The sequence below is a fragment of the Tamandua tetradactyla genome, chromosome 7 (assembly GCF_023851605.1).
Source record: "Tamandua tetradactyla isolate mTamTet1 chromosome 7, mTamTet1.pri, whole genome shotgun sequence".
Classification (NCBI taxonomy): Eukaryota; Metazoa; Chordata; class Mammalia; order Pilosa; family Myrmecophagidae; genus Tamandua; species Tamandua tetradactyla.
In genome coordinates, this window is record NC_135333.1 from 89615816 (window position 1) to 89637510 (window position 21695).

Consider the following 21695-nt stretch of genomic DNA (forward strand, 5'->3'; position numbering starts at 1 on the left):
TTCATTACACTGCATTGTACAAAAGTAAAGGGCTCCGAATGAATGAAAAAATAGCTATCCTTACCTCTGTGCTGGTCAAGCCGGTAAAAATGGGGTTTGGATCATAAGAGGAACAAATAAAGGAACTACGGATGACTACACAGAGAGGAGGGAATGCTCAGAATATGCTAGCCATTTTTAAACACACAAAGAACTGACATGTAGAAGTGATGTTAGATTTCTATGTAGTGCTAAGAACAGATGTAGAGCTGCCTGTCAGAAATTCACGGGAGGTATGTTTAGGATAACCCAACAAAAGGTACTTAGTAATTAGAGTTGCTGGAAATACTCGTTCAGCAGTAAATTCTTGGTCACTACAGGTGCTCAGGGAAAATCCAGATAGCCATTATAACGAACGTAAAAGATCTGAAGTTCATATATCGGATAGATCACTTCAATTGTTCTTTTCTGTGCTAACATTCTATAGATCTGTTTGGATCCCAATAATACATCTCATTGGAGGTCACTGAGTGGACTCTTCTTGACCAGAAATTTAGAGAACTGGGAAACCTATCCCAATGATGTATTAACACACTAAGTGAGGGATCAGATTCTGAGGTTCAAACAATATTAATATTTATGGGACATAACTGTAGTACAGAAAAGATTGGGACAATATGGTCCTCTAGTCATTCCCGTCACTGATGAGGTCACCCCTAGGTACTGGGCTAGCCCTGTAAACTCAATTAATAGCTCTCCCTGCATTCCAGGGAACCACGCCTAAACCAATTCTTATCACTCCTAGATAACTCCAGAGCTTTTAGAGACCCTATAGCTTGAAAGACAGGAGTAGACTACTTCATAATAAACTGTAAAAATCCTTCACACTCTATGTGACTGGCAAACCAAAACCTAAGAAACTACAGTTGGTGTCTTTGTTTCTGGCACGCCATAGGGACACTGACAAATCTAAAATCAGAGACTTCTGCCTCTTCTGAGTCAAATTTATTGCAAAGTATAAAGAGTATGCATATTTCTATTATAATTATTTATGTGAGTTACCCATGAATGAGAAAACTATAAGGAAGTTATTAAATTATTATTTTTTAACTAGGATGGAGTTAGAGATGGCATGCTTCTCAGATGGGAAGATATATATATACCAGACCCATTAAGTCTTGTTAACCTATATATTTGAACAAGCATATATTTGAACCACCTTGCTCGGTTAAGATGGTGTATCAGGGATCATCATAAAGATATAATATGAATCACTGAAGTTGCTAAAATGAAATAATACTAACAAAAAAGGAAGTCTCTAGACCAGAAAACGGTTTAACATGAACTCATACCATTTTAACTCTCCATTCATTGAAAGTACGGAAAATGAAACTTAAAGTCTGTAAGTAATAAAAGTAAAGCAGACATATATTTGGAACATTATTGTCCAGAAAATACTTCTGTCATTCAAATACACATATTTTCATATAAAGCATGACATCTGCATACATTTGTCCAATGCATTTCACTCAACAAATATTTTAAAAGCCAACTATGTATATAGTAGTATATTAGGCATGGTATAAGTCAGCTTTAAGACCAGAAATACAATCTATTTCATAGTTCCCACACACCTACTTTGGTCTGTCTCAGTCAATAAGTCTGAATCTTTATTATTGAAATATCTAGATAGTAAATTATAAGAGTCATAGTCTTTTATAGGCCTACTAGGGAAGACAGACTTACAAAAATATTTACAAAAGACACAAGCATATATTTGAGATATTAGGGTCTCTAAATACATGCATATTTATATAAATGTCCTTCAAATACATGTATATTTATATAAAATGTGTCACATTCGTTCCAATGATAAGCGAGTCATAAAAGTATGTATGAGATGTAGAAGCAGCTCATATAAAGATGTCTAAGGGGGATAAACTGTTTAGTACTACTGGGTAAACAGCAAGAGTTAGAGATAGAGATGTCTAACTCACATTAGAAAACTCCCAGTCACCAATATCAGGAGCTGGGTTATTAGTCTAGAGAAGGAGAGAGCTAGTGAAAGAGGAGAGCATGTGATTTAGAAAGCTCCTGTAGAAATTTCACATTCGGTGGAATGTGGAAAGACCCATGATCAGGGTCAGAGGGAGCACTCAGAAATCTACTGCAGGGAGTGAAAAGGAACATCCAGCTTCAGGAGATATTTAGGTAGTAAAACATTTAAAACTGTGATAAAACTTTGTTTCTGATGCGAGGCATTCATGATGAGGTGATTCTTTAATTTAAAAGCATTGTTTTTATCTGTCCTGGAAAATCACTTCAAATTAAATCAAGACTCTTCAGCAACTGACTTTTCCTGGGAACCTTGGAAGAAGCAGAAAACAGAGTCCCTGCACATGAGGAAGTCGCCCATATGAAAAACAGCACGGTGGTAGATGGTCCGCCTTTCACGTGGGAGACCCGGGATCGATTCCTGGACCATGCACCCAAAAGAAAAAAAAACAGCATGATGGGGGAAATGGAGAGGTATAGGAACATAGTTTATTTATACTATTTCGTCCACTTGAAAGAATTATGTACCCTAGAAACGCCACATTTTAATCCTGATTCATCTTCCACAGGCAGTCCTTTCTTTTAATCCTGATTCAGTGCTGTAAATTAGAAACCTGATTAGATTATCTCCATGAAGATGTGATTCCACTCATTCTAGGTGGGTCTTGATCAATTTACTGGAATCCTTTATTTTTATTTATTTTTTTTATTTATTTTTTTTTATTAACGGAAAGAAAAAAAAAAGAAATTAACACAACATTTAGAAATCATACCATTCTACATATGCACTCAGTAATTCTTAACATCATCACATAGATGCATGATCATCGTTTCTTAGTACATTTGCATCGGTTTAGAGGAACTAGCAACACAACAGAAAAAGATATAAAATGTTAATATAGAGAAAAGAAATAAAAGTAGTAATAATAGTAAAAAAAAAACCCTATAGCTCAGATGCAGCTTCATTCAGTGTTTTAACATGATTACTTTACAATGAGGTATTATTGTGCTGTCCATTTTTGAGTTTTTGTATCTAGTCCTGGATGGACCTAGAGAATATTATGCTGAGTGAGTCTAGCCAAAAACTAAAAGACAAATACTGTATGGTCCCACTGATGTGAACCGACATTCAAGAATAAACTTGGAATATGTCATTGGTAACAGAGTCCAGCAGGAGTTAGAAACAGGGTAAGATAATGGGTAATTGAAGCTGAAGGGATACAGACTGGAATCCTTTAAAAGAGGAAACATTTTGGAAAAAGCAATAGTGCTACTAGAACCACAAGTACCCACCTGGAGAGAAAGCAGACGTCACCATGTTCGTCATGTGCCTTTACAGTTGAGAGAGAAACCCTGAACTTCATCGGCCTTTCTTGAGTGAAAGTAACCTCTTCTTGGTGCCTTAATTTGGACGTTTTTATAGATTTGGCTTAATTTGAACATTTTCATGGTTTTAGAACTGTAAATTTATAACTTAATAAACTCCCCTTTTAAAAGCCGTTCTGTTTCTGACATATCGCATTCCAGCAGCTAGCAAACCAGAACACTATGATGTTAAGTTAGTATCAAAGAAAATGATACTGTTATAGATTTAAGATGTTAAATTTAAGGCCCATGTTAACCACACAGAAAATATGCAACTCATAGAGTATAGGTTGCCAGGGGTAGGGGCTGGAGGAATGGGGAATTAATGCAATATGGGATAGGGTTTCTACTGGGGGAGATGGGAAAGTTTTAATAATGGAAAGTTACTATGTGGAGGGACCATAACACAGTGAACGTGATTAATCTCATTGAATGATAGGCTGATGAGGGGTGAGGATAGGAAGATTTATGTTATATATATATATATATTTCTACAACCAAGGAAGGAAGGATGGGAGGTAGGAAAGAAGGAAGAAAAGCTAAAGGTATAATGACAATTAAATGCAATACACGAGCTATAATTAGAGGAGAAAAAGCTCAAAAGGACATTTTTGGGATATTAGAAAATAGAATTTAAACTTCATATCCAGGCTAAATTGCTTGAGTTTGATAACTGTACTTAAGGTGAATACATAAGTGAAGAGTCTTCTTTTATTCATATGAAATGCACATGATAGTACCATGTGTTCAAGGATTATGGTGTGTGCAACCTGTTTTCAAATTCTCCAAAAACAGATATAGATAGATAGATAGATAGATAGATAGATAGATAGATAGATAGACAGACAGACAGATAGACAGATGGACAATAACAGAATGATACAGCAAAGGAGCAAAGGTGGTGAAATGTTAAAATTGGTGAGTCTGGGAACCTGGAAGGGTGCAGGTATGTTGGAGTTTTCTGTTTGAGGTTGTTATTATTTTTCTGACTGTCCTATAAGCTTAAAATTATTTCAAAATTAAAATTTTTTAAAAAACAGCATGAAGATAGCAGAAAGGACAATTTCCTTTTTGAAAAAAAGAAAAAAGAAAAAGAAACCTGAATTCAAAATTTTACTAAGCAAACTACAAACTTTGTGATCTGAGGCAAATTATTTAACCTCTTTAAGAGCCTATATCCTGGACAAAATAGTGACTATAATACCTAGCTTGTCAAATTGTGATAAGGATTAAAGATAAAAATATGCTAAAGACTTAGAAGTATGCTGGGAGTTCAATATGAATAACAGATATTGTCATATAGTAATCTCTTGCTAAATGTGGCCTAGCACATGGTAGAAACTCTGTATATAGAAGACATATTAGTTATTTTCTGCTTACTTTTATAAATGCATTTGATTAAAAAAATTTTTTTAAAAAAGAAGATCTAGTGTAGATCATGTGTATAAGAGCCTTCGACATGTGGAGAAAAGATTAAACCCTGGGAAAAAAACGTCCTCTTATACACCACTGATACAAAGAGAAATCCTGATATTACTCAGGCACTTTTTCTAAAACTTGTAAAAGCTGGAGGATTAAAAAAAAAGAAGCATCAAAAACATAACCCACTAAGCCACTAAGTTTTTAGAGGTGCAGGCAGCATACCATACAGCTGATAGATCAGAACGGCACAAGAAAGCTTCCTTACCATGTGAAAGATTCCAGAAAAGACTTGCCACCCACAACAGATTTCTAACACCAGTGATCCTAGGGCACTGGGAGACATGTAGCTTCTAGGAATTTTTTCAAGTCTAGAACTTTATTATATTTTTAAATGCTTTAATGTTGTTTTTATTTTTCTTCCTAATTTCTATTTTTCTATAAGATCTCAATCCTGACCCACAGTTTTTTCAAACATGCCCCTTTTCTGGGCAGGACAATCACAATATCCACCTCTAACAGATGTGGCTACTGTGATTGTTCTGCCCAGATTCCCTTTCAGGGATGAAGAACTACTGCCCAGCTACTGGGAATGGTACTCGGAGGAGAGCCCTCACCTGCCATGCCCTATGGGGAACGACTAATCTGAAGAAAGCTGTGTCAGCCAAGTTCACACATCCCTTCCAGGGCAGCCCATGTCCATGGGGTATAAGGGTCCTGGCCCCAGACCCCAATGGGAAACAACCCTGATGAGACATCCCTGAGACCTTCACTAAGACTGCAACAAAACTCAAGTTCTTCCTTTGCCCAATCCTGCTTCTTTCCCTTCCATTCCACTGGGGTTGATTCTAAGAGTTCTCCCTAGTAAATCTCCTTCGTGCTAATCTCTGTCTCAGCGTTTGCCTCCCAGGAACAGAATCTGCAACAATTGATTCTGGAGCTGCTGCAGGATTACTATTGATGTTGTTATTTCAAACTCAGAGAGAAAATTCAAGGTATTATGAGAATAGGCTCATCTGATAAAGAATATATACACAAACTTAGAGACCAGAAAGAAACCTATCAACATGGGTGAGATTGTACACATTTTCTTGTCTCTTCTGGGTGGATAGAAGTTATGGGCAGAAGGGAACAGCATATGTGAGGAATAAGACATAGTGAACATAAGGGTTCTGTCTGGAGCAGAGACACCTCACCGAAAGCAGAGATGAGGGAGGACAGGAACAAAAAAGCCACTTAAAGGAAAATTAAGCCCAGAAATCAAAGAAAGAGATACTCAATGATGAACAGTAATAGAAGCATCTTCCCTTTGCAAGTAAGCCATGCTAACTCTTGTGAGCACTGTGAACTCTACTGCAAACTTAAATCCTGAAAAGAGCTCAGGCAGGGGAAAGCTTAAAAGGAGATGGAAGACCACTGGGAAGACATCTTAAAATGAAGCTGGCTTAATTTTACCATCAGGAAATCCCCTGATACTGTATCAAACTATAGGGACACCCAAATCAATAGGCCATGCCCTTGATCTTGAGGCTTACTCTTGTGAAGCTTATGTAGGTACCAGAGAAGCTAGACTACCTATAGGCATGCCAAAGAGCTACTTTTGGAGGACCTCTTTTGTTGCTCAGATGTGGCTTCAGTCTCTCTAAGCCCAGCTCTGCAAGTGAAATCACAGCCCTCCCCACCACGAGGGACATGACATTCTGGGGTGAAAGTCTCCCTGACGACACGAGAGATGACTCCCAGGGATGAATCTGGCCCTGGCACCATGGGAATCAACAATTCCATCCTGACCAAAACGGGGAAAAGAAGTGTAACTAATAAAGTATCAATGGCAGAGAGTTCAAATAGAGTCGAGAGGCTACTCTGGAGGTTGTTCTTATGCAAGCTTCAGTTAGACATTGCTACCTATCATAACCTGCCAACCCCCAACCAGGACCATTCCAGCCAATCCTAAAGAACACCTAGGGCAATATATAAGATTCCACAAGGGTTCCAAAGACTAGAGTAACTTTTCAGAAACCTACAACTTCCAGATGGGTCCCTGGATCAGATAAGTCCTGAAACCTAGAGGGCCCAACCTCTCCAGAACATCAGATAGTTCCATCTACCTATTCCATAATAGTGACAGACCCTTCCAACATGAAAAAGTTAGAATGGCCATTGCCCAAACACCCCTAAAGAGAAGACAGAATGATCAAAGTTAATGGTGGAGCTATATAGACATGATAGGATTTAACACATGAGTATGAATGCTGAATCATTAAATTGATATCTCTTTTAGTCTTCAATATCTTAAAGCAGCTAGAAGTAAAAACCTAAAATTGTGGACTTCTAACCCATAAACTCTGAAATATGTTCTACAACTAATTGTGGTGCTGTGCTTCAAAATTTATTGGTTTTCTGTATATATGTTATTTTTCACACACAAAAAAAAAACAAGGAAAAAAGTCAATAGTGGTGATAAAAAAATATTTAAGCCTTCTAGTCTCCTATATTCTGGAGCAACTAGAAGGAAAAATCTGAGAGGATTGTATGGCAACCCATGATAAACTCTGCAATCTGTCCTGTAACTGCTTGAAGAGTGCTTTGAAAACTATTGCTTTTTTATGTCTTTGCTTTGTATAATATGTTATATTATACAATTAAAAAGTTAAAAGAAATGAAGTTGGCTTGTACCTTAGGTATTTACCCTTTGGTTTTGGTCCTTGTGCTAAATCTTGTTTCTACCCTTTTTTCATCTCCCACCTCCACATATATACCTACTCAGGATCTCACCTCACTAGGGTAAGTCCTTCCTCTCTCCCTCTTCTCTTCTTTCTTTCTTCATTTAAAATTAAAATCTGGATATTTTGAGGGAATAAAGGCTTCTGGGTTCAAAACATTCTAGCTGGTGTCTCCACAAGAGCAGTCACAGCTATTAACCAGAAGATATGCTTCATGGATATTTGCTAAGAAGGATGTTTTACAACACACATTTAAAAAGAACACTATTCAAAAAGTGAATTATATACTCATCTTTGAAGAATCATAATTTTGAACCAAAATAGACCATAAAAAGCATATTTAGACTAACCTCCTAATTTTATTAAGGAAGAAACTATTTTCTGGAAGATTTTCTGTCTGCAATATTTTCATCCCTTCCCATCCATATAACAATATTAAAAAATGTTTCTGCTCTACCTCCCATCTCAATTTCTCTGCTTGTTTTTAATAGCAACTATGCTGCCAGAAAAAGCATTTTAAGGTGGATTATGTGAAGTCCCCACTAAGACAAAAAAAAAAAAAAAAGATCAGTTGAAGCACCTGGTTCATTGCCACTGGATGGAGAGTTAATTCTTACTATCTTCCCCGACTCTTGCAGGGTAAAGGGGGCACTTGCGCATCAAACCTGAATTCCCCATTGATTTTTAAAATTATTTCCCATTTTCAACATCATAAACATTGATGCCAGGGAGAGGTTATCTGGTTACTGACTTGAAGACATGCCCACATTTCAAGGTTTGGCTATGGAAACGTCTAAGAATTCGGAGTTCTGAAAAAGCAAAGTGATATTAGACAAAAAGAAACCATTCAGCTGAAAGTTTTGTTCTGTTGATAGTTGTTTATGATATAGTGGCTTCCAAATCATGTTGAATTCAAGTAGGTAGACAACTTCAAAAGGAAAAATGGTGGCCTAAACACCCTCACCGCGCCCAAAGTTTACCCAAATGGTGAAGATTTTATAACTTCATGGTGGATGTTTAAATTTGAACCACAGTTCCACACAAACAACAAATGTAAATAAGTAAACGGATGTCAGCAGGATAGTTAACTAACAAATCAGACCCAAACCACTTCCAGACTGTCAAGTTCTCTACTCTAGCCACAAAAACGTTCAAGTAGAAATGATACTTTTGAGAGTTAATTCACGTTGTGTTGCTCATTAGAAGAATGTATAAGTAGATTCACATTTGTCCTCAACTATTCAAATCACTCTCCAATTGAACAAAATACACCTCTCTCTTGTAAAAAAGTGACCTTAATTATTAGTCATAGAAATCCTTGGATTGTTTAACCTTTGGCAAACAGCAAAAAAACTTAATAATTTTTTAAGTGAAATGTTTGCAAATACTGAAACTATCCAAATACTGAAAATATCAACTGATACGTGCATTTGATTTTAACTTCTTCGTGTGACAAAGAAGAGCACTGTTTGACACAATCCTTCTACCCAAAAGATCAATCACACTCAATGGTGACTGTGAGCTTTAAATCACTGAGAGCAAATAAGTATTAGGCAAAGCAAATTAACTCAACATAGCCCACTGGGAGTGAATACATTTGAAAACAGTATTTCTTTTCTTAGGTGAGTCCACAGCCAAGGAAAAGGATTGGATTGATAGTCCTGAAAATTAGAATCTTCTATTTCACAACAGTGAAGGCAAGGCTGTGCTGGTTCACAGTGACTCCAACTGAGTGTGCCTTCATAATTTTCTGAACGGATCACCTCTAGGGCACAAAAATGAAAAACTGCTTGCTTCAGAGCCTAGCAATCTCTGCTGAGCGTGCCAACTAAACTCCACTGTCATGGTGAGCAGCGTAGCCTGGAGCCAGACTCAGACCCCCCTTTGGCTCTAGGGTGAGGACAACTCACTTGACGCTAAGGTGGGCTGTAACCAAGGACTCAGAAGAGGAAAACCTCTGCAACTGCCACTTTCCAAGCCAGTCATCCCTGTCGCCTCAAACACGAATCGCTAACATTTAAACCTACAGGACTTTCCAGAAAAACAAATGAATTCTACACATGCATGCCCTATTTAAGGAAGGCACCACTGAGGCTGGCATAAAACAGAGCTCCGGGGAACTGTAAGACTTTTCCCTCTAGTTACTTTCTCTTCCACTCTCCTGCATCAGATCTGCCAAACGTTCTCTAAATGTCCAGCCTCAGCTGGGCTGGAGTGGAATTATTAAGAGGTAAATTGATAAGAAGGAGAAAAAAAACAAACGTGATTCTTTTTGCCTAAAATTTACCAAACACAGTACAAGACTAGAAAACTGTATCCCTTATTTGAAGGAGCAGTTTATCTAGCAGCAATGATGACTTTCTTTTTTAAAAAATCAGGCTTTGTAAATGACTTCTAATTAAAAATAAAATTTCACTGAAATAGGAAACTAGAACCCAAATCATTTGGATATAAAAAGACAAGATGATAATACACCGGGTATTGTAATGTGGCAGCACTGTTACGCCTCCTTTGAAATAACAGTTCTTTTTTCTCCCAAGTACTTTCCATAATCTGGGATTTCCTCTCTGGCAACAACCTTTGTCTCCCCCTGCACCACAGGAATTTTTCCCATGCCTGACAATTCTACCTCCACATCTGGAGACTCCAGAAACATATTCCTTCTTGCTTCTTTTGTTAAGAATTTATTGTCTAATGGAACTTTCCTTAGGAATTTATAGTCTAATAGAATTCAGCTAAAATAATACACTCGGTAGAATTGAAAGATAATTCTTTAAGTTTGAGGTATGATCTTGCATAAAATTAATCGTTTTTATACTCAGCTAATTATTTAAGTTATTTAAAACTTTTTGTCTTGAAATACTTTTACATTTATGGGAAAAGTTGTGAGAATCATACAAAGAACTCTCGTATACTCTTCGCCAAGACTTATTAGATCTACAAGCTCTGCCACATATGCACTCTTGTGCTCTCTCTCTCTTTTTCTCTCAGTTTCTCCCGCCCCATGCCTTCTTTATACAAAGTAGGAACGTATAGGTTCTCAGAGATACCACTTCACATACCTGACATACTGCTCTCAAAAAGAGAAACTTCTAAGTCCCAGTTCATGCAGTACATATATAGATACTTCCTATCAACTCAAGATGAAACTTCTTAAGAGAATTAGAATTGATTGATAAAAATGAATATGAATTTTTTTATGATGTAGAAAATGTATGTCATCTTTTAATGATGCAGTAAAATTCTGTGTATCATGATTAAGCGCAAGACACACTACATGGGCGGTAATGCATGTAAAACCACTTAGGACATCATGTAGTCAAAGAATATTAGCTGCTACTATTTTTTTAGTATGATTATCTGGGAAGTATATTTATGTAAGCCAACAAACAAAAGATTTAAAGTTACTTTCTTCATTCATACCTCTTTTCTTTCCAATTCACAATTACTCCCAAAGTGATCTCATTCATTCTGATTACTATGAATGCTTCTATGCACTGATGCTCACATTTATATTTTCTATCTTGACATTACCCTCTGTAGTAGTCAAATACCTACCATTTGTATAACATGACTCTTGGATGTCTAATGAACATTTCAAGTCCAATGTGCTGTGGTGGACTGAATTGTGTATCTCAGTTCAGATGTGGCCTTGATCTTGTTCTGCATTCTGATGGGTGTGGACTCATTGTAAATAAGATCTCCTGAAGATGTTATTTCATTTAAGGTATGGCCCAACTGAATCTGGATTACTGGAGTCCTTTATAAGCCAAATGAAATTCAGACAGAGATAGAGGGGAAGCCACAGGAGCAGCCAGAAGCTGACGTCAACAGAACCGGGAAGAGAAGATGCTGCCATGCAACATAAAGGTCAAGGATTCAAGGATCCCTAGCAGCCAGCCCCAGTACCTTACAGTCTTCAAAGAGAAAATAGCCTCTGGCTGATGCCTGGATTTTGGATTTCTTCTACCCTCAAAAGCATGAGCCAATAAATTCCTATTGTTAAGCCTACCTACTACATGGTATTGTTTTAGCAGTTAGGAAACTAAAACATACGTCCAGACAGAAATCTTAACTTTCCCTCCAAAACCACTTATCCATTCATTTTTCCCATCTCAATAAACACACCACATTTACCTTGCTGCTAGTTCAAAAACCATTGAATATTCTAACCTCTTTCTTTTCCATTTCACAACCAGTCAAGATTTTTAAGTTCCAACTCCACTGACTTCTCACCACCTTCACTAGACACCAACAGTCCAATCTCCTCCTCACTCACCTGGAATTTCCTGCAGCCTCCCAACCACGGACTCCTAAACACTTATCCCCACTTACATCTCTGCTATCCAGTCAGCAGCTAAAGTGATTAGATCACATCATTCTCTTCATCTTCTCTTTCTCAAACCCCTCCAAAGGCTGCCCATTAAGATCAGAATAAAATTCAAATTCAAACATCCCACTATACAGGATTCTTCAAAATTCTCTCCTGTCTTTTCCATCTCTCACTCTCCCTTAGCCACACTGGTCTTCTTACTGTTCCCCAAACATACCAAGCTTGTTCCTGACTTGGGGCTTACTTCCTAGAGGCTGCAGACCTCTGCTCAAATGTAAGAATCTGTCCTGCAAACCCTAGCTAAAAATAGTTATACCCTATGCCACTCTATCACTTCCCATGTCATGTCCTACTTTAGCTTCTTTATAGCTCTGTCTGATGTTATAATATATATTCAATTGCTTATTATCTGCCTATCTCCCCCCTAAAGGAAGGCTAAGGATTCTACCTATTTATTTATTATTGTTTATTCTCCTCAACAGAAAATGGGTAAGAACTTCGTTTATCTTGTACATGTCTATTCCCAGTGACCAAAACAGTAGCTGGCATATAGTAGTTGCTCAAGTATTTAGTTAATAGAACAATTAAGGTATCCAGAGGTGAATGGAGTTCATCAGGAAATATCAGAACTATAAAAACTTCAAGAGGAAAAGAGAATATACCCTAGGGGGCAGAAACAGAACAGAAGAGACTTAAAAATACTATATTAGAAAATGTTCACAGTAAGACCTGCAGGCAGACTGTAAGCACTGTGACCAAGAGTTAAGATCATTTTCTGACTGTTTTTAGAATGGTATGGTTTACAGTAAACTGGAAATTAGGCAAAAGAGCTCAAAAAACTGTCTAAGATCCTTACAAGGAGCCCCTCACTAGTGGGAGGAATTAGAAGCACGTCCTTGCTCTCTGATGTGCCTCTGCACCTCTTGACTTTGGTTTTGCTCTAATTCATACACTGTTGGTAGACTTTAATTTCTACAAAATTTTAAATCACAAAAAAGATGCAAAAAACGTGTATATACCCTCTACAATTTTCTCCAATTGCTTATGGTCCTTCCCTCTGCCCTATCCTGCGCTCTCTGAATATATGCTACAGATAATAGTTTTATTATGAAATGGCTTAAGGATTACCATTCTCGGCCATTTCAGCATGTACATTCACATCTTCTCTTATTTCCAGAATGTTTTCCCGAATTGTAGTGCTAAATATTGACTCTGTTCTATTGTTTGTTTTTCTTCTTCAGGGGTTCCAATTATTCATATAATGTCTCTTCTTTGCCTGTCTTCCACTTCCCTTTCTCTCTGATCCTTGTTACTTGTTCCTTTATATCATTTTCATTCTCTTCATTGATTTCCCCTTTATTCAGTGTCCCTTATTATGTTTTCATTCAAATCTATTCCCTGACACCATGTAATTTAGTCTGTATATATGAAGAAAAAAATTCACTATTTTATTCTGTTTATTTCCTGAACTCAATACTTTTATTTCATTTATTCCTTTTTAATCCATTTCTGTCCAGACCTTATGAATTTCTGACTCACTACCTGGCATGTAGTAGCTATTCAATATCCTAAGGTGTTTTTCATATCCCAACGTTTGTTTAAAGATATTTAATTTGGTTTCGAGTGTTATGCTGCCATTTTCTTCTCCTTTGTGGCTGTCTTTCAGAGAGAAATTTTCATCAACTGAAATGTCTTAATTCCCCATTCTGTTTTGGTCCTACCACAGGACCAAACAGCCATTTCACACAGATGAACACTGAACTCTGCATTTTGTGAACAGAGTTGACAGTACAAGGTAGTTTACATGAATCCTAGCTCAAGGGCACCCTCTCCTGTCAGACTAGTGAAGTACAGCTTCTCTACAATTCAGCTTTGGGTGGGAGCAATGAGACGAGACATGCCCCTACATTTTTCATTTTCTTTTGTCTTGTGGTATTCTAAATTTCCACCACTGCTTCTTTTCCTTTCACCGACAAGCCTCCAAAGGGTGCCTCTCCTTGGCCAGTGCTTTTATCTACCGACTTGTTTTTTCAGAATTTTCACATTTAGGATGGATTTCCCCTTTCTTGACAGTGATTTTCACTCTGTCTCTTCTTGTCTCTTCTCCACATGCTTTTCCTCAAAAATCCCTGTCTGTTCATAAAAGCTTGAAGGGCGAGTTGGTGGGACAGTTCTATTGAAAACTGATGTTTTTTTGTTTTTTTACAATAATTAAAGGTTGTATTGGCCTCTGTCTCTTAGTTATGATGAAGATGAGAGATTTATGTGATTTAATCTGCTTCCTATTGATCTCAGTTTTTTGGAGGGTGTAGGAGAAATTGAGATTGGGGAAGCAGTCTTTAATTACTTCCATTAACTGGACATCCCTCATTTATAATTCTTAATCAGATATTTCTTTATATCTGAAATTGATGTCTCGTTCTACATTTTTAATTCTGTCTTCCATCACTATAGTGAATACCATTGTGTTTCCCCACATTTTATTTTCAGAGCTGATAACCCCCTTCTCCCAGTGGCTGGGCATCCTGGACGCTGCTCCTACAGATGTGCTTCTCACCAGGCACAGGGAACTGCCCTGCCTAAGGTCACATCCCTCCAGGAAGAAGCCAACGCGGCCAATGCAAAACATACAACACCCTGTCCTTGTCCCTCGGTTTGTGACACCTGTGAAGGGCCACTCCAGCTCCCTGCAGAATCAGCTGAGTTCTCAGCTCTAACTGCACTGTGAATCAGTTACTCTTTCTGCCCAATCCTACGGTCCCCACTTTCTTACAGGTATATATCCTGAGAACACTCCTTAAAAGTCTTCTGCAAACAATTCTCCTCCTTAGGGTCTGTTTCCAGGCATCCTACCTAAGGCAATCATCATAAGTAGTATTTATTGTGTTATGAGTCAGGCACTGGTGTAAATGCTTTATACACATTATCTCGCTTAATTCTCACAATAACGCTATGAAGACACTACTATTATCTTCGTATCTCAGATAAGAAAAGAGAATCTTGGAGAAGATAAGCGCCTTGCCTAAATTGTAATTATGGTGTAAAGGCAGGATTTGGATCCAGGAATTTAAACTACTAAATCCATTCTCTTATCTACTTGACCACACTGCTTCCCACACTAGCATGCATTTACTGCTTCTTTCATATGACCTTTAGCCTGCCCTTGTTTTTCTATGCCCTTCTATGAAGAATGGCCAGCATATGACACATACCAAGATGATCACAAATATTAAGATGTTCTTATTTTTTTAACCCAATATTTTCATGAGCAGATTGGCCATAATGTTAGTTGCTAAAAATGGAGCTCAACCTTATGAATGTGTTTTTGAAAACTTCAGCAATAAAAAAAAGAGACTCATGTTTGCAAATCCACCCACTTGGCACTCACTCCTCTCACAGGATTACTTTTCACACATATACATATGTCAGCGTGCGGGTATATGTAATCAGCCACTTCTCTGTAGGGCCTTCTTTATTTTGTCTCTAAGTAATAACAAGAAGATTATAACTCTTCTCAAAAATTCTTACCTCCGTCTTGATATTTGCTTAATCTTTCAAAATACGATGACATGGGGACCTGTACAATATCTAGGATGGCCAGAAGTGTTCTTGTCAGCCTTAATAACTCAATGAAACTGTAAAATCCAAAGTATATAAGATTCCGAGCCAAGTGGACCACCTTAATAAAAAAGGGGGGTGGGGGTAAAAGAAAAGAAAAACATTGGGAACTAAAATAAATATTGACATTTTTATCTCGGTTAGTTCAGGTTTTCCTAAATGTTCTAATTCCTTAACACCTAGGATTTAAAAATACCTGCAAAAACAACCACTTGAATTCTGACTTAAGTCTAGAATTAAATCCAAATAAAGCTAGTTTGACAAGCCCATCAAAAAAGACAAGATTTGGAGTGCGTAAAGGTGGTTAAAGACATTTACATTAGAATTATTAGAATCATTTCATTACAATTATTAGGATTATTTAAATAGTAATTCATTTAAGTCATTAATGTAACCACTTACTACATGTTTATATAAACAAATTACTTTATTAAATGGATATTATCCATGATATTTGTTCAGAAATCTATGTTACTTATGCTGCTTTGCAGTCTTTGGATATTGTGGGCCATACCAACTGTGAGAGCCAACTTCTAAACAGCCTCAATGAACAGTCTCTTCCCACATTGTACCAAAGTTGGTCTGTGTGACCAACAGAGAGAACAGCACAAGTAATGATATATCACTTCCAAAATTAGATTATAGAAGACCACAACTTCCAACTTAGGTTTTCTTTCTTGCGTAACTCACTTTTGAGGAAGCGGGTACCATATTGTAGGAACACTCAGCCAGACTACGGGAACACCCACAGGGAAAGGAACTAAAGTCTCTGGTCAACAGCCAGAAGGAACTAATGTCACAAACAATCATGTAAGTGAATAAATCCTCTAGCCCCAGACAACTGTGGCTTGACTGCAGCCTCATGAAAGACCCAGAGCCCAAACAACCAGCTAAATTTGTGACCCATAGGAGCAGTGAGATAATAGACATTTGTTGTTTTAAGCTGCTGAGTTTTGGGTAATGTGTTACATAGTAATAAATAAATAATACACCAGATATCAAGTGATTTAGCATCTTTCTTCTCTCTCTTTGTCACTATACTGCCAAAACAATAGCATAAATTTTTTCAATTCAGTTAAACGAGACTACAAATATTAGCTCTATAAAGATGAAAAAAAATGTATCTAAACACATTATAAAGTTTGCAAAAAGGATCTGTTCGTTAAATGCAATAAAGCTTGTGCAGAATGAATGAAACAAAAAAAATTAAGGAAAACCAATAGAAAATTATAAATGAAATATTTTGTATTAACCATCAAGTATAATCTAAGTATAATATAATATAAATCTGTCTTTTAATCAATGGTAGAGAGAATCATATTTTCACAAGCTAAACTACCCACTTACAAAAAGCATCCTAAACATCAGAGGGCAAAAATATTTGCTGTTCAGTGTATTCATTTCAGATATGGAAAATTCAATAACTTCATGCATGAATTGTTTAAAACAAATACCTCAAATGTCAGTTTGTTTTTTTCTTTATCCCCAAAAGGAAAGGGCTGATTTACTACTTCTTTCAAGTATTCTTCAACAAATTCCATTGTCAGTGCAAATTTCCTTTTCATATCATTTCTTGAAGAGTCTGTTATAGAATCATATCTGGAAAGACAGAAAGAAGATAAAGCAAGTTAAATGAATTGTAATAATTTGAAAATAGAAAGATATACATACTTTTGTATTGATTTGTTAAGGAAAATACTGTTTCTCTTGGCATTGTCTATTCATCATAATACGCTAAAAATTATTTAACTTCCTGGTTTTATAATCTTGGATAAATTAATTAACCTTTCTAGGTGTCACGACCTTATCTGGAAATGTGGCTATTGTGAAATGAGTTAATACATGTTCAGCACTTAAATCAGAGTATGCCATAATATTAAGTCTTTAATAAATTATTGCTTTTATTAGTTTTATCATTTCTAGTTATAGGTTTCCATAAGGTCTCCCATTCTTACTAAGAGTTGTCTCTTTACCCTCTACAAAGACTATTTCATCTGAATTTGGAAGATCAACAACCTGAGTTGGAACGCATAAATGCCTTCCTATGTATTTCGTCTCAAAATTGAAGACCTCGTTTGATTTTGAGATCCTCTGCTAAAGCCCAACGCCCTGGCGAGCGTTTCCCGACATACTCGTGAATGGTGATCTTTGTGGGGATTTCTGTCCAGAGCCTGGCGTAGCGGACCGGCACCACCGACTCCTGGGGGTCCCGGTCCACATGCATGTGGAGCATGAGGCGGCAGAAGGACGCACGCAGGTCAAACGGCAGGCTTTCGTCCGACACGCAGCGCAGGATCAGGTCCACCGACAGCTGCATCGAGATCTGGTTGATGGCCAGATACTGACGATCCAAGCACATCCTTGCAAAGAGGTTTAACTGGTACCTTCATAGCAGTAAGCATATCATGTCAATTTAATTTATCTTGATAAGGTTTTTAAACATCATAGTACCAATCAGCATCTACTTTTATGATACCAGCATTTCTAACGTACACAATACTGGAGTCAAACATTTTGGTAATAGGTCAAGTGATCAAATAACGACATATGTGAAATTGTCTTTATATCTATTCAGTTACAATTTCTCTTATTCCAGCAACATGTATGTGGAGAGTTTTCTTAGAATCATATTTCCCAGTTTTCTAGGATTACTGATATATTAAGCCTATAAGATGTGGTCATTGGTTTCACGAAGCCCTCTCTGCTTTCCACAGCTGCACTCAGCTGCAGGCTCTTGCACCTATACACTCTGTAAGTTTAGCCCCACTAAAGTTCCTGAACCAACTGTGAACAGGTCAAATGGCATCAGTACACTTGGATCCAAGAGCCTCTGAGGAAAGAATTAGCCTTTGGCTTTGCTGCTTTAGCACCAGAAACCAGGAAACATGAAGTATTCTCTGCCTTTTCCTGCCATTTGGGGTCAACTTGGCCCAAGGGTTCTCCCTTGTGATCCTATCCCTTAAACTCAAAGACACCAGCTGAGTTCCTGTTCCTAATATAGTGACCAGCAGAAAATACATCTCTGCCCAGCTGCCTAACTTCAAGTACAATGGATGCCTCTGCTTCCATATGTCATCACTGTTCCTCCAAACTGCACGTCATTTCTCCTAAGCCCTAGGTCACCACGCATTCATGAACACTGTACGCTAAGCACTGGATAGCTACCTCTGAGGCCATCTTTGCCGCAGGATCAGCTTTCCCAGCCCCAGTTCTACCTCTGTCTCACATTCCCTAGGTCCCAACATGTCTCTCACCTGTACCCACTTCAAGAAACAATAGAAAAAAAACTCTGAGAAACTCTGAGCACAGAATTTCCAATCTTGTGGAAAACAGGAAAATGCAAGTGGTATAGGTGGAAAACACAAATGTTAATTTTTATTTTTATTATTTTATAAATAGTATTAAATATCTCTGCTCCCCTAGTTCTGACATGAATTTTTGTATTTCATCTTCATTGATGCCTGACTTTTAGAGGTTTCAGAGAATCATCTTAATGAATATGTGAGATTGAGAATTATGATTATCTATAATACTTTACCTGTAATAGGTAAGAACTTCTAAATCAGCTTTGGTGCCTTCTTTTGCCTCCTGAGCAAGATGCCTGATAGCTTTGCCATGAGGTTCCTTGTTGCTGTCAATCCAGTAGAGCCAAACTTCTTCATCATCAATGTCATCTGAAAGAATGGAGCTCTCCATGGGGTTGTCTACTTGCATCGAGACCAGCCTTGAAATAAACACATGCTAAATCTATTAAGAAGAAGCTCATTCACAAATACGATAAAGAATTACAAGGTCTACAAATGGTGCCATTATCTTGGCTTACTTAGTTTGAATGAGAATGTCTGCATTGCCTGGACTCAACATAAATTTACAGATGAGTTCCTGAGTTACAGGTATCGCAGTAGTATTAGACACACAGAGATCTGATAAATAATCCAAAAACCTGGTGAGAGAAAAATTGAACATAAAATAAAGCATCCTATATACAGTCAACATAACAAAAATATAATTTGGAATATAACCCATGAAACTTTTGGCTGTATTTTATAATATTATGACCATGCAGCAATTTTCTAAGGTTCTGCTTATCTACTGCATCATTAGAAACAAATTGAAACTTCAGTTTTTTTGTATTTAATACAAACTTTTTTTAAAAAAGGATATGATCTCGCTTGCCATGCCAGAGACCTGGGTTTGATTCCCAGTGCCTGCGCATGCAAAAATAAATAAATAAATAAATAAATAAGGATATGAGGTGGCTAATATTTAATAGATGATATTTATTCCTTAGCACTGTGACTTACTATGTTTCAAAAATGCTATCTACCCTAAAGTGAGACCATCACAGCATTGACTAGCAAAAGAGAGGCAGATCAAAGCTAATATTATCCTGTGTGAAACAAGAAAATAGTGCACACTTAATAACAGTGATAGCTGGTCAAGTCAGAAGTTATTCTACATTCTAGCAGTTATGTGTTGTACTAATTAGTTTAAAAAGCACTGCCGATCTGTTTGATTCTTCTGTATTCATCTCTACCAGATAAAGCAGCATGGTGCAACAGAAAGAGAACTTGATGTGTAGTCAGATCCCTTGATTTGATCTTATATTCTATTTCTTACTATTGGTGGCCTTGGGCATGATGCATTCTGGTTGTCAGTTCTCACATCTCTAAACTCTGGTTAATGTTATACCTCCAGTAAACTTCATGACAATGCAAATGGATTTAAATAAGATGATGCATGAGAAAATATTTTGAAAAAATAACATACTGTAAAAGCATAAATTATCAGAGATAAAATAAATTACAATCAATTAAATATAAATCTGAAAGGGGCGGTGCAATGGTGGCTCAGTGGCAGAATTCTTGCCTGCCATGCCAGAGACCTGGGTTTGATTCCCAGAGCCTGCCCATACCAAAAATAAAATAAAATAAAAAATATATAAATCTGTAAGAGTTTTGTTCTCCTATGAGGTAAAAACTTTATTATACATAATTAGTATAGTGATTAACCCAACATAGTTTGTCTATGAAAGTTAGTGATATGAAAGTATTCCAAGTCTTCAAAAGTTGTGAAAATAAAGCAAAAAGTCACAATCCCCAATAGAAGAAAAAATACTGCATGAAGCACTTCAAACCTTGGCTCCCGATTCCTCCTGAGTAAACTGACAAATGTTTCTATTTCTTTTGCTGTGATATGTTTCTCTAGTAGTTTTCTGTTGTTGTGCAACAAAGCTGTGATGGTATCTTCTGCCAAAATATCATAGCCAATCTGGGACTGCATGACACAGAAATTCTTAGCAATATATTCCTGCAAAGAAGAAAGACAGTCAGAATGAGCTGCCAAACAGCTTAGAAATAACAGGTTCTATAGGGTTGGCAACATCGATTAATTTATTCATATAGAAAAGTCACTAAAAATCATTTGTTAAAAGAAAAGCAAAAACAGCATTTTCAATAAATGGCACTTTTTGAGGAAGGAAATGAAAACATATTTGCATATATGTAATTGAAATTATAATAGAAAATTATGTACCTAGAAATAATTTTTAATATGGGTCCTTACACTCTCGTAAAGTAGAGGAGGGATATTAAGTTAGTTAAAAATAGCACTTTTTTTATTACATGGTAACCTATGATTTCACCTGACTAACAGAGTGGGCCTTACTTTTCACCGCCACTAAAAGCTATAATCGATGACTTTGGCATAGTTATAAAAAAGAAAGTGACTGTCGTCTCATTCATGAGGCATGAGACCTATGCTGTTACATGAAGACCCCCAGTGGACCTGGATTGATTTCTTTTTTATCTGTAGAGTACAATCATCTATGAAAACTACCCTCTAATATGATGATAAAATCTCATACCATTTTTTATCTTTAAAAAGCTACCGAACAAGATAATATGCTAATTACTTCATTAATCAGACTCAAGTCACCAATAAATATTTCTTGAAGGTCTATTCAATTCCAGCCACTGTTTAAAGGCTAGGAATATGGCAGTTAGCAAGCTAGATAAACTCTCATGGAGTTTATATTGTAATGAGAAAAAAAGGTACTTAAATGAGCAAACAAATATGATCATTTTACACATTGATAAATGAAATGAAAAAAAAAAGGAATAGAGGAGAAAAGTAGTACCTTCAGGTAGGGTAGATGCTGAGGAAGCGACATTTGAGCCAGCACAGAAATAATGAGAAGGAGG

General features: G+C 36.9%; 1 protein-coding gene across 5 annotated transcripts in view; it reads right to left on the bottom strand.

Annotated features, from left to right (window-relative positions):
- The window catches only part of ITPR2 (inositol 1,4,5-trisphosphate receptor type 2), a 521104-nt gene that overhangs the window by 317411 nt on the left and 181998 nt on the right, over positions 1 to 21695 (bottom strand). For all 5 annotated transcript variants that reach the window (XM_077170358.1, XM_077170362.1, XM_077170360.1 and 2 more), the window contains 6 exons: positions 20630 to 20802; positions 19316 to 19435; positions 19031 to 19216; positions 17625 to 17876; positions 16947 to 17091; positions 15403 to 15553 (listed from right to left, as the gene is read on the bottom strand). In XM_077170358.1, coding sequence (XP_077026473.1) covers positions 15403 to 15553; positions 16947 to 17091; positions 17625 to 17876; positions 19031 to 19216; positions 19316 to 19435; positions 20630 to 20802 — 1027 coding nt within the window. The remainder of the gene's footprint in view (positions 1 to 15402; positions 15554 to 16946; positions 17092 to 17624; positions 17877 to 19030; positions 19217 to 19315; positions 19436 to 20629; positions 20803 to 21695) is intronic.